At 39.3% G+C, this 14091-nt stretch overlaps 1 protein-coding gene across 3 annotated transcripts in view; it reads right to left on the bottom strand.

Moving 5' to 3' along the window:
* SLC47A1 (solute carrier family 47 member 1) overlaps positions 1-14091 on the bottom strand; it is a 52433-nt gene that overhangs the window by 21081 nt on the left and 17261 nt on the right. Inside the window, exons 4-6 of one of the 3 annotated variants that reach the window (XM_033090042.1) lie at positions 13650-13798; positions 12717-12759; positions 2163-2207 (exon numbers count right to left, since the gene is read on the bottom strand). In XM_033090042.1, the coding sequence (XP_032945933.1) occupies positions 2163-2207; positions 12717-12759; positions 13650-13798 (237 nt within the window). The remainder of the gene's footprint in view (positions 1-2162; positions 2208-12716; positions 12760-13649; positions 13799-14091) is intronic. The other 2 variants (XM_033090044.1, XM_033090045.1) reach the window with 2 other exon arrangements.

The raw sequence follows: 14091 nt of genomic DNA, 5'->3' as shown, positions 1-14091 counted from the left end.
GTCTCGTGGTCTTGAGCTCAGGGGCTAGGACAAGGGTATTGGCCAACCACTTATGTGGGTCACTTATTTATCAGGAAACCCTGGTTAGTTTTTAGCAAGGGAGTTACATGATCAGATTTGAATTTCAGGTAGAAGGTAAAAGAAGTAGTGTGATGTGCAATTGACCTAAGGAAAGACTGGCAATAGGGAAATGAGGTAAGACCCTACTGAATTAATACAGAGGAAAAAGAATAAGAAGTGAATTAGGCAGGGGCTCAGAGGAGGGAGAGGAGCAGGGAGGACATGTAGGACCCAGTGACTAATCAGATATAGGAGTGAAGGAAAAGATGGAGTCATGGATAATGGGATGTACAAAGGATAGGTTACCAAGAAAGAAAGTGGTTATGTCCACTAACTGAGAAAAAATGCAGGAAAGTGGAGGAGCAGACTTGTGGGGGACGAGGAGGAGGTCATGTGTGCCCCATGCGTTGCTTTCTACAGGCAGCAGGAAAGAATGTTTGGAGGTTAGAGATATAAATGTGGGAGTCATGAACATACAGGGAGAAACCAAAAATATACAAGGAGACAGCTTCCCTCGGCGTAAGGTAAAAGGAGGCCAATAGAGTCACCTTCTCTTTCAAAGTCATCTCACTCTCCCCTCAAAAGTCTAAGCATTCTGCCAGGTTTTGTCTGGTTCTTTTCCTACCCTATACCCTCTCCAATAGTATTAACTTCCTCCAAAGCACTAGCTGCTTTTCTTGTGTCCTATATTTTGAATGGGTCAGGCCTCCAAGGTGGAAATTAGTTAAATGCAACTCCTTCCTCTCCTGAAGTAATTTCATTCTACAGGATCCATCCCATCATTATGTCCTCCATTTGGACGATGTCCATAACTCTTATCTCTTCCTCTGGCAGTTAGCTTTGTTTCTCATAAACTAAAATCCAAAGCAGAGAATATGCAAAGCCCTGCAGGCACTGATGCTGGGCCAGCCCCTCTCTCCAATTCTATGGTTCACTGTGTCCCTTCACCCACATTGTGGTCTAACCCAGCCTCTGCATTCCCACCCTCCATGACCAGGCTCCTGCTGTCCCCTTTCTCTGTGATGCCTGCTTCTCCTTCCGGCCATGGGAACCCTCTGGGAATCCTTCATAACCTAAAGCGTATCTCCCACACCCTCTAGGGTCATGGCTCCTACTTTGGGGTCTTTCCTTCCACCTGAGTATTGGAGAGAGTAGTTTCACACCCACTCTCCTCACTAGATCAGGTTAGAGCTTGATGTTAGGAGACTCCGTGTTTGTTGGAAGACTGAGAGTCAAGGGAAGGCCTCACACTGTGCTGAGGCTTCTACACAGCTTCAGACAAGGTTATAGACTCAAGAAGACAGCCTAGGGCTCAGACATGCTGATTTTCACTCCTTTACAGACATTTCAAGTCCATAATTGTGGTACTAAAAATGATTTGAAATACTGTCTCTTGTTAGTAGGGTAATATCTTAATTTTAAGAACATTAGATAGACGGAAATTTCCTCCCTTCTCTCCTCTCCCTCCCCCACTGTTACCTAGGCCCTGAGAACCTGCTGACATGGCCATGACCCATTCCCCAGTACCCTCCTTTACCTGGATTCATCTGGAAGGAAGTTGACATCCCTCACCTTCTGGCATCATAAATCCATATCTACCAAGCCAGAGCAGCCCTGAGTCTTTGGCCATTGCTTTTAGTCACTGAAGGGTTCTGACTGACATGAGGTATTCTTACAATTTGAGCTTTCATGTCCCAACTGAGTAAAGTGGACCCTTTCAGACAAGCCCTTTCAGACAGAGCTGAGAGCTTGTCTCCCTGGAGCCTGACGGGCTCTCTCTTACTTCCAGGGGGCCAGTGACAGCACAAAGCCAAAGAATACTAGGGCTCCAACCCCATCCTGCCAATGACAATATTTACAAGTAGGAATCAGATCAGAAATTTCCAAAGCCAGTAATAATGTGTCCTTTGCTAGATATCACTTAACACACCTCTCCACACCAAAGTCTTGCATGTACAACACGGGGAATGTATTTCATTGGCTCCAGGTAGACAAGCTCCTCACCCTGCCCTCCCACATCCCTGAATATTTTCAGGGTCCCCAATCTCTGACAGGTGTAAACTTCCATTAGGACCACAAAGAAAAAGGAAAGTCTGTATTACCTGGGTGAGCAAATATTTAACTTGTAGTGTATAAAGAAAGGTTGCCTATAAGAGAACAAGAGAAATAAATGTTAACATTTTGGCCTGTCCACCCAGAGGAAGCTAAGAGCCACTGTCCTTAGCTTGGCTGCCCTCTGCTCCCCCAAGGAGCCACAGAGGTGTATCATCTGAGTCGGGATGGGGGTAGGGGGAAAGAGGAGGGAGGACAAGGGGTGTCTAAGGCTGAGTGTCCCAAACATCTCTTTTATGAATGAACATGATCTAAGCATCCCCGGGGTCTAGGAGTGCGATTTTCTTGGGTGCATGGCAAGGACTCTTGGTGGTGGTGGTAGTGGGGTCCTGGGCTGTAAAGGAAGCCCCTAGGCAAACTCTAGGGAATGCCTCCTTTTATAGACTAGGTTAGTACTATTTGGTGGAATAATTAAACAACATTAAGGTTTTTAAAGTCTCAAGACAAATTAAAGACCACACTACCAATTATGGGGGCAGATGGCTACTTTTAAGGGCTGAATTGTGCCCCCCACCAGTTCATATGGTGAAGCCCTAACCCCCAATGTGATTGTAGCTGGAGATGAAGTCTTTAAATATGGAATTAGGTTAATATGAGGCCATTAAGTTGGGTCCTAATGCAATTGGACTAGTGTCCTTATAAGAAGATGAGACACAAAAGATGCATGCACACAGGGGTGACCATGTGAAGAGGCAGCAAGAGGGCGTCTGTGTGCAGGTCAAGAAGAAAAGCCTCAGAGAAAACCAACCCTGTGACACCTTGATCTTGGAATTCTGACTTCCAGAATTGTGAGAAAATAGATTTCTGTTGTTTAAGCCACCCAATCTGTGGTATTTTGTTATGGCAGCCCTAGCAAACTAATAGTCATGCACCGCTTAATGAAAGAGATACATTCTCAGAAATGCTTCCTTAGATAATTTCATTCTTCTGCAAACATCAGAGTGCACATATATAAACCTAGATGGTGTGGCCCATTACACAACTAGGCTCTATGATGTAGCCTATTGTTCTGTATGGGAGGAAAAATAATTCTTCCTCTAATCCTTCTGGGTTCTCGGCTGAGACATCCCTGTAATAAAAGACAGATTCACAGGAGAAAAACAAACAAAAGTTTAATAGCATGTATACCACCTGTATACCTGGGAGAGACCCAGGAGTGACTCACCAAATTGGCTGAACCCACCATCTTCAGCTGAAGACAAAAGAAGATGGTGGGGGTGGAGGAGTCAGTTATGAGAGGTCACCAGGAAAAGCACAATCAAGTTGTGCAGATTTAAGTCCTTGTCTTCTGCACTGATAAGAGTTTCTGGAGATAAGGTCATTCCCCCTCTACCTGACATGCCAGGAAGACACCCTTACAAATGGAGCTTTCACTTACAAATGTAAGTAGTTTTTACGGAGAGTAACTTCTACTTGGTTGTCAGAGATTCTCCCTTATCTGCTGTTTCTTAAAATTAACCAACCTAAAATAGCCCTTATGCCAAAGAGATATTTGGGGGTGACAAATTCTGTTCCCCTACAGCTCCTAGGCTACAAACCTGTACAGCATGTTACTGTACTGAATACTGTGGACAATTGTAACACAATGGTATTTGTGTAATGTGTTGTGCTACAACATTAGGACAATTACAACTTCACTAGATGACAGGAATTTTTCAGCTTGTGGGGGTTCAGAATGAGCCACCCCAAGATGTGCCACAGTGGTATGCAGATTGTTTTGAGCTAAAGGCAACTTAGCATCAGGCTTAAGAGAAACTTCTGCCCCTCCCTATAACTACCTGGAAGAATTTTAATTAGGTGCCTTGCCCTTAATAAAAGATTATCAGTGATAACATTTTTGACCCACCTATATGGCAGAGAAAACTTTTATTTATTAAACGTCTGCTCTTCTTGTCATCCTGCAATGACCCTTTGAGGTCTCCAAAGCAGCTTACCTCATCCCTGGCTCAGAATGTCTTATATACCTAGATCCCCCTTTCTGTCTCTGAACCTCTCCCTCATGTGGGATCTCTCTGACTCTCATGTATGTAGGGTTCCCATCCATGCATATGTATTAAATTTGGTTATTTTCTCTTTCTAATCTGTCTCATGTCTATTTGATTATTAGACCAGCCAGAAGAACCTTGAGGGTAGAGAAAAATTTGTTCCTCCCCCATAGTTGGCACTGTGAGCAGGATAAACTCACTGGCTGAAACCCCCACTTCCCCATGAGGCTGTTGCAGATGAGGATATCCTGGGGTATCTGACACAGGCTGACAGAATGTAAGGATTCTTTTCATGTCAGCATACCCGTATATCTCTGTCTGCAGGATCTGGTGGAAGTGAAAGTGGTAAGAATCTTTTTCTCTCTTCTGAATTTAGATTGATAGGAGAAAATATTTGTGAAACCAGTTTCTTGGACTAGCGACTCTTGGTTACGTGGTATGAGTACTCATGGGTTTTGTTTTTCTTTGTCTCTGTCTGGTTTCTTTCTTTTCATGTTTTTTTAATGTCCTAAGAGCTTGGCCTTATGGTAGTGAGAATATTTTGTCTCTGGCTTCCACCATCCAGAAGGTACACTTGCCAAAGTGCACCTTGCTCTCTGTCCTGCCAGGAAAAGCTCTCAAGGGAGTTTGGTATGCCTATCCTGTTCTTCTCAGATATGGTCTATTATGTGTGACAGCTGGAGGATGCTTATGCATCTGGCAGGCAACCAAATAGGCTGTGGATCCAAAGTTAGGGAATCTTAAAACGTATTCTGTTTAAGGGGGAAAAGCAGTTGATTCCCTGTGTTTTGGAACAGCTGTTTAAAGACAGAGCTCCTCATCTTTCTTAGGCTAAATCTGGGAGTGAACTTTCTTGTGAGGGCTGCATCTTTTTTCCACTCTCCTTTGGGGATGCCGCTTGCATCCCTAGTATTGTTTTGAGTCTCTATTAAGATCCAACTCATCAAGGCCAGATGATGGATCCTTTTAATTGGAAGAAAACTTCTAAACTGGAGAGAAAGAAGTTTTTTCAGAGAGCTCTCATATTGTTATAATAGCTAGTCATTAAGATTCCCTTATTAAGATGGAAGGACAGAAATTAAAACAAAAATCAAGGACCACTCAGACCCCCTCATATTTGCCTTCAGACATTTGCAGATATTGTTAAAAATATCTATTAGGACATTGGAAGTACAATTGTCCTTCACTTAAGAAGAAAAGTGAAAGAAACAGAATGGCAAAATCTCACTGAAAGACAACCTAAATTTTTTATGTCCTAAGAACTCGGTTTGGTAACTGTCAGGTTGGAAGCTCTAAAATATGGCCAGACAGAAAGGTGGGCTAAACTCCATTTACAGCTGGGGTCCTACCAAACTGCTGCCAGCCCTCAAGGAAATTATAAACCAAAATTATAATGGCAATTATGAGGAATGTTCCAATTAGATTAGATCATTTAGAAGTGCATTTAAAAAGCAAGAGCTTCCAAATCAAATAAACAAAAAGAGATATCAATTTTTTTTTTTAAATAAATAACAGTGGACAAAGAGAAAGGAGAGTTACAGGACTCCTCCCTGCAGGGTGGAAATTTTTAGATCATTAAACACACACACACACACACACACACACACACACACACACAGACACACACACACATATCTGGGAGTGCCAAAAAATATATACACATGACTTGTATTCATCTTTTGTTATCAGTATATATTATTACAATTTTAATACCGTTTTCCTTTCTTACAATGTGTATACATTTTTTGGCACTGTGTGTGTGTGTGTGTGTGTGTGTGTGTGCATAATATGATATACATATTATAATATTATATATGTTAATATATGTTAATATATACAATATTATATATGTAATAAATGATCAATAAAACATACACTGATGGGGTTAAAACAAAGGTTTTAATATAGCACTACCAAAGTTTGAATGGGCTAAATTGACCCTCCATTGTTTCCCCAAAATTAAAGGGCTCCAAACAAGACTGCTCTCTTTACCCCAGTGTGGAGAAATTTAAAAGACGGGAAGGAAGCGATTCCAATGAGACCTGACAGAAAGGTGGGCTAAACTCCAGCAATCATCTGGCGTAACAACAGTTAGCCAGTTAAGTCAAGTAAAGATTCATAACAAGGCCAGGGTCCTTGGCTTGACCCCTTGCTGGGGACCCAAAGCCTTTTTACTCAAGAGTAAAATGGTCAGGAGATAGGAAAGAGAAATTTCCAGGACTCTTTGATATTGGAATTCATTAACTGTGATACCAAAACCCATTGGTAAAGCCCTGACTCAGGCTACAATTAGATTAAAAGAATATGGAGGGCCAGCCTGGTGGCCCAGGCGTTAGAGCTCCGTGCTCCTAACTCCAAAGGCTGCCGGTTCGATTCCCACATGGGCCAGTGGGCTCTCAACCACAAGGTTGCCGGTTCAACTCCTTGAGTCCCGAAAGGGATGGTGGGCTGCTCCCCCTGCAACTAGCAACGGCAACTGGACCTGGAGCTGAGCTGCGCCCTCCACAACTAAGACTGAAAGGACAACAACTTGAAACTGAATGGCACCCTCCACAACTAAGATTGAAAGGACAACAACTTGACTTGGAAAAAAACAACAGTCCTGGAAGTACACACTGTTTCCCCAATAAAGTCCTGTTCCCCTTCCCCAATAAAAAAAATCTTAAAAAAAAAGAAAAAAGTAATTGTGGTTTTTTAAAAAAAGAATATGGAAATGTAATGATTGAAAATTGCAATGCTTAAACAGGCTTTATTTTAAAGTTACATCAGCTTTAATTGATTATATCTCTTTTAACTGTTTGTATTGTGGAAAATAGACATTGTGTCTCATTGGGTAACTGGCAGTTCTTTCTTTTGTCTATCAGAGGTAAAAACTACAGAAGATAGTGACCTTTGCGTCCTCTTAGGTCCATGGAATTGTTTAATACTGCCAGAAATATTTACTGTTTGTCCCAGCTGAAACTTGAAGATATTTGAAAAGATTTAATAACTTTTTAATTAGAAGTTTGGCCAAATTGGAAGCTAATTGTGTCTAAGTTTTGGTTGGGAGAGTACTCAATTTACTATCTTACTTGTGTGTTATTTGTTTGTCAATCTTGTTTTGTGTATGCTTTGTTTACTGACTTGGAGTAAGAAGTCAAATGACATCTAAGACTGTGTCTTCTCCTCCCCCATCTTCGTCTCCAGACATGTCTCGTGCTCAGGATCCATCCCAAAGCCATCTTCCTCTAAGAAAATCTGCTGTTTTAAATTCAGGTGTTCTGAAGCCACTCTTTTTACATTTTGAAATTTCCAACTTTATTGTGCACACTCACTTTGCATTTTCTGTTGTTTGTGTTTTTTCACAAGTCTACCCTTGAAGGAGAGGATCTCAGACCTCTTGGAAACAATGGAATGCATTTTTTGATTGATTACAAATTAATTTCAAACTGGCTTTAAAGGAATTCTTACAGCATGCAAAACTTTGGTGATCTGAGCAAAATCTTAACTTAGTCCATCTGCTAGAAACATAATTTGGATCCAGTTTTTTTTCTCTGAGTTTTGCATTGTACCTGGGACACAAAAGCTAGCATTTTAAAATGAAAGCTATGAGATCACTGCCTATATCTGCCTATGTTTGTTCTAGATATGGTATATTTCTATCACTGAATGGTATTGCTAATTTACAATATTAAATTGGCTTCAACAAACAAGTTCTCATATGAGAATTCTCAAAAATACAACGGAAACTAACCCAAATGCTATTCAGTATCACGTGATCTGGGAAAATATTTGATATTAAAGATGGTTTGTGTTTGGTTTGGTTATATAGGCATATCTTTAGAATCATCAGCATTAAATAATATTTTTATTCTACCTGGGTTCTTTAATCAAATAAGTTCATGTTATCTCTGTTGAAAAATTTGTCTGCAAGAAAAATAACTTGGTATGATGAAATTTTCATAAGCAATCTAAATTTAATTGCTGGGGCAAGTAAAATAAATGTGAATGGGATAAAAAGTTTCTTTTAGGTTAATTCTTTAGCAATAATTATTTTGTATATGTATTTAAATGGTTTTCTAAATCTCTTTGGTAACTTGAAACTTTAAAGTTTTGATAGCTAAATTAAAAAACCGATACTCATTGAATGTCTAGACCATTTCCAAATAAGATAAAATAATGAAATATTAATTACTGAACATAGGTTTATGTACTTTTTGCTTCTTATAGAGAAACTAAAGATATTTGGGTCTATTCGTAAAAATGTCTTATGCCACATTAAAAAATTTTTTGTGCTATGAGGAAATATAGAAATGATTAAATATGTTCATAAGTATATCTATCTAAATAATACTAATATAACAGTTCACAATTGCTTATTAGTTTTCACTGGAAATTAAGGTCTTTAAAGGTCAAGAATCTAATATATATAATTAAAGCTACAGAAATTATAAATAATAGGGAAAACAACTATGTGTGCAAGGAAAACAGGAGCTGTTTTGGTTTAAAATGAAAAGGTAAGAGATATGGAGACATATTTTTGAAGGAAAAAAAATTCATTTTGTGCTACAGTAAGGCTGATTATTGCAGAATGGGAAAGAGGAAAAACAGACAAAAATCTGAATGTAAAAGAAAAGCTGTAGGATATTTGTGAGAAAGGAATCTTGAGAAAAAGAAAATTTAATGTGAGGTCAAGCTGAATAAGATTGAAATAAATTTAATCAAGTAAATAAATATAAATACCAAAAGTAAGGTGATGCAAAATTAGAGTTTGATTTTCTCTTCCTTCTAAAAGCATTTTTGGTCTGCTACTGATATTGTGAAAAAGTTTTCTACTTAGACAGCAAAGATTCTGTGTTTTTTTCAAAATAATTTTCTATGTTTTATGTTGCCTTTACCAGGTCTTTGATTACTTAAGAAAACTGAATTTCCTCATTACTAAGAACTAAGTTTTGCTAATAATTGTGTAAAATTCTGTATTTTTGTTTAAAAGCTTCTATTTTCACTTTGGTTAAATGGATAATTAAGTATTGCTTCATAATGGCATATGATCCTATTTAGCCAAATATCTAAACCTCTTGATATATTTTGACAAACTTCCAAAAATTTAAATTATAAACACTTGACCTGAGAATAACTTTGAGGTATTTCAGAAGGGCCTTTGGAACACCTCAAAAGGTTAGTTTTCTTTCCTTACCGAAGAGAAATATTAAACTAATTAGGCTTATTTTTGGTGTGTTGAAATTACATGGGAAACATTGTCAAATAAAAAATAACATTTAGCTATCTTTCTTTTGTATTTATATATGTTATAAATGTTCCAGAAATATATATGTGGGAATATATGTGGGAAATATATTTCCAGAAATATATTGCTGGAAATCTGAGATGTCCTGACATAAGATGTCTGTTATTAAAATTTAAGGACACGCTAAAATGACTGAACCTGAATATCCGATTGTGGCACATATGGATGAAGTCCATTCTGTTATTGCAAAAATGACCCCTCATTGCCAGACTTTTGCCATCCTGATACTCTTGTAACATAGCAGCAGTCTGCTTCTGAATCAGAGAAATTAAGATGGGTAAACAATGGCTGTGAATTAAATGAGTCGTCAGGGCTATGGGAAACCCCAAAAGGCTGCTTGTTTCTTTCAGGCTCCCTGGCATTTTGTTGTTGTTGTTGTTTGTATTCCTTCATCCTTCCTAGTGCATTTAAGCTGGACTTCATTTGACTGCTACTTAGTATGGGTTATCAATATGTTCTTGTTGTTGATGTGTTTTCTGGATGGTTTGAAGCTTTCCTCTGCCACAAGGCTGATGTCCTCACAGTGACAAAGAAACTGCTAGAAAATGTGTTTCCCACTTGGGGTTTACCTTCTACAATTTCTAATGATTGAGGCACCCACTTCACTGAACAAATTATATGAACCTTGGTGGACAGCCTTGCAAATTTCTTGGAATTATCACTGACCCTATCAGCCTTAATTATCAGGCAAAGTTGAGGGAACTAATCGAAAAACTGGATTCATGCAGAACTAGTTTAATTCCACAGAACTGAATGAACTGATGAAAAGGGTTACAATTTTATGACTTTTTATTTGAAATATTGTTCATTTTAAAAATATTTGGTTTTCCAGATATAAGGAATTCTTTTTCTTTCTCTGAAGCTAATTTACAGCAGTTTGGTAAATTACACCCCTGTAAACAGAACTGAAACATTTAACTTTTTCTCTGTACCTGATTCCTCCAGAATTTGGAAACTCAGTGAGTGGGTATTTTTATTTTCATGGCAATATATTTGTTTGCATAAATTCAATAAGAATTTGTCCTCTTTATAACAGGACATAATTAGAAACTGGTTTTATCACCAAGGTTTGACTGGAATGTCATGTTAGACAAAGACATGCATGGACTTAGACATGACCAGAAAGCTTTAAGGAATTAAGATGGACTTTGGAAGCCAATAAAATCCCCTTGGAAAAACAACCTGGTACCTTTCTTATGTGGTTCACAGCAGTCTTTAAAGGTTAGGAACAAAGGTTGCTTTCCTGGGAAATGCAAAGAAAGAACCTCAGGATATGTTGGGAACCTCAAGAAGAAAGCAATTAACCCCAAATCTATAGGTATTGCAGGCAAAGTCTGATGGTATATGTGACTTGGCTTCTTGGTCTTTCAAAGTTCTATCTGAAGATTCCTTATGAAAAATTCCAGCAAAGTAGATTTAAAAGTGGGTAATTACTATTTTTGCTGAGCTTATACAAGTAATCAGGACAAGTTTATTAAAACTAGACTTATTTTACAAATAAATTAGTCTTAATTTGGATATCTTTGGTAAAAATGAGGGTGATTTTAGAGAGAAAATTACATTCAATAGAAGCTATAATATATTTTGTGGATATTAGATTCTAGTGCTGTTCATTGTCTTTTGAATTCTTTTATTTTCTACGTATAAACTGGACTGGATCCTGAATTTTTCTAGTTTTCTTAAGTATTTGGCTGCAACACTCTGAACTAACACTTTAATTTTCCCACCCATTGACTTGGAATCATTGAAATTGTCCTTTTCCCAAGGTCATGCAAGCTACAGTGGGACAACTTGATGTGACATCAGAGAAATCACCACAGCAGATCATCTATGGACAATCTTTGTATCTGCTGCAGAGAGATCACCAGACACATTCAAACTGCGGACCAGGAGAATCTACCGTACTGTTATTGCCTGCCTTCACGCCACCTGAAGATGACTTGAGACAGACATCTAGAAATCTTCTTGACTGCCTGCCTTCAGAACTCAGAAATTGAGATTATAATCTGCTGCAATGATTAACCTTTGTTTTTCTTTTGTTTCCATAGAGATGCCTCCTTACTAAATACCTGAGTGCTTGCTTGCACCATAGGCTTAACTTTGGGAGCCCACCTGCATCACTGCCTCCTGAAATGAGACACAACTGTTTAACTGAACCAAACTTTTCACAAAACTGAGACTGGTTTAATGAGGTATAGAACTATCTACCAACCCAACTTCTGGAATGTGAAATTTCCAGGGAAGTTTCAGGGGAGGGAACTGTGGGGGTTTAGAACAACCATACAAAGATGTGTCTCTGTGATATGCAGATTGTTTCAAGCTAAAGGCAATTTTAGCCTCAGGCTCAAGAGAAACTTCTGCCCCTCCCTTTAAGAAAACTTGAATTAGGGGCCTTGTCCTTAATAAAAGATTATCGGTGAACTTTTTTGACCCACCTATATGGCAGAGAACTTTTATTTACTAAACATCTGCTCTTCTTGTCACCCTGCAATGACCCTTTGAACCCCCAAGGTGCATTACCTCATCCCTAGCTCAGGATGTCTTATATACCTAGATCTCCCTTTCTGTCTCTGAACCTCTCCCATATGTAGGGTCTCTCTGACTCTCAAGTATGTGGGGTTCCCATACATGTGTGTGTATGAAATTTGGTTATTTTCTCTTGCTAATCTGTCTTATATCTATTTGATTATTAGCCCAGCCAGAAGAACCTTGAAAGTAGAGGAAAGTTTGTTCCTCCCCCACGAGCTCCATTATAATCTTATGGAGCAACCATCTTATATGTGGTCTGTTCCATAATTGACCAAAACATCATTAAGCGGTGTATAACTATACAGCTACTCTGTCCAACTGAATAAAATTAGCTTAGATTGTTCATTGACCATGTATGACTGTGTCAATCATTAACACACACTGCAGTTCTGTGTGATCACATTCAGCAAACAAAAAATGTCTAAAGGTTCAGAGTGAGGTCCTCAGGTGTTCTGAGATGGGGAAGAATTTACCCTTATACAAAAAAAGTCTGAAGTCCTCCCCATGGATGATCCTAGAGGTCCCTCTAGCTATATGAGCTGAGGGCAATGGTCTACTGGAGTTGCCTTAACCTTAGTGTTTCTTGAGGGACGAAGCTTTGCATCCTTCATGGGCATAATTAAAACTGCACTTCCCTAAATGAGCCAACATCACATGTGGAAATCCATTGAGGTCAAGGGTATCTCAACTGCCTTTCACCAGTGAACCTCAAGAAAGGAACCTCTTAACCCTTGAAAACTTACAGGAAGAGCTGGAATGAAGATCATGACATAGGTATGGGTAAGCCTATACAATGAAAAGAAAAAAAAAGTGATGGAGGTCTTCATTTCAAGGGAAAGGAAGGCAGGATAAATCAACTGTAACTGCTTTTCACATTCGTGGCTCTTTCTAAATTAATGGGTTTAAACTGCTGGATCAAATGTGAAAATTTACAATAGAGCTTGCCATCTTATAATTCAAATTATCTCTCTTTGTTCCTCCAAGTCTTTAAGTCTAAGACAGGATTTTTTCAAACTTGGCACAATACCTGGATAATTCTCTGCTGTGAGGAGCTATCCTGTGTCCTAAAATGGTTTGTAGCATCCCTGGCTTCTACGAGTAGTGCCAGTTCTGATAATAAAAATGTCTCTTGACATTGCCAAATGTCCCCTGGGTTCAAAGCTGCTTTTGACAACGACTTTTTAAAATAAGTCTTTATCAACTAAACCAGCGGGTCTCAAACCTGGTGGCACATTAGAATCATCTAGGGGACATTTCAAAGACACTGATGCCTAGGCTGCATCCCAGACCATTTAAAACAGAATGCTGGGAGGGAAAAAGGACTAAGCAGGGATGGGTTTTAAAAGCACAGAGGTGGTTTTTAGATCAACCAGGGTCAATAATCACAAAACCATGAATAAACACCACAAACAACAATCTCACATGGAGGATGTTTGCAAATCCTATTTCACTCAACACTATTTACCCTTGCAGTCACCCAAACCAGGAGAAAGTCTAGGTCTTAGGTGCCAGGTGAGGAAAGCTCTAAGGCCTGGTAGAAGTCAGCTGAGGTAGGTTTAACCCCCTCTTGGTGTGTGGTCTTGTCCCTGGCCTTTGTAATTCCCAGAGGCTGAACCTGGATGGAAGCATCTTCTGCTGGGATGGACCCAATCTCATCGTGGCATGGCCCGTCTTACCTGGACACATCTGGGTCCTGCTTAAAAAGCAGCAGGATCTGCTCAGTGTTGAGGAAGAGCGCCCAGCAGGGGAAGCAGCAGAGAAGCAGCACCAGCAAGCTCCTCTGCAGGATGACCCCCATGTACTTCTTGTTGGGGCTACCATAGGTCTGGGTATACACAGTCAAAACAAACCCATTAGCACAGAAATGGCACCCCACTACTCCCACAAATTGTTCCTCTTGAAGAGACAAATCGCCCTAGAGACTTGCCACATTCTTTGGGTGTTAGTAGTTCTTAAACTTGGCTGTCCATTAGAATCACCTGGAAACAATTTTAAAACACTAATGGTAGAGTCCCGCTAAAGATAGTCTGGATTTAACTAGTCCAGGGCAGTACACAAATATCAATAATTTTTAAAAGCGCTCATGTGATTCTAATGTATAGTCAGGGTTGCATCACC

The sequence above is a fragment of the Rhinolophus ferrumequinum genome, chromosome 21 (assembly GCF_004115265.2).
Source record: "Rhinolophus ferrumequinum isolate MPI-CBG mRhiFer1 chromosome 21, mRhiFer1_v1.p, whole genome shotgun sequence".
In the NCBI taxonomy this organism is placed as follows: domain Eukaryota; kingdom Metazoa; phylum Chordata; class Mammalia; order Chiroptera; family Rhinolophidae; genus Rhinolophus; species Rhinolophus ferrumequinum.
Note: the sequence above shows the minus strand (reverse complement) of the source record. Positions and strands in the feature narration are given on the sequence as shown.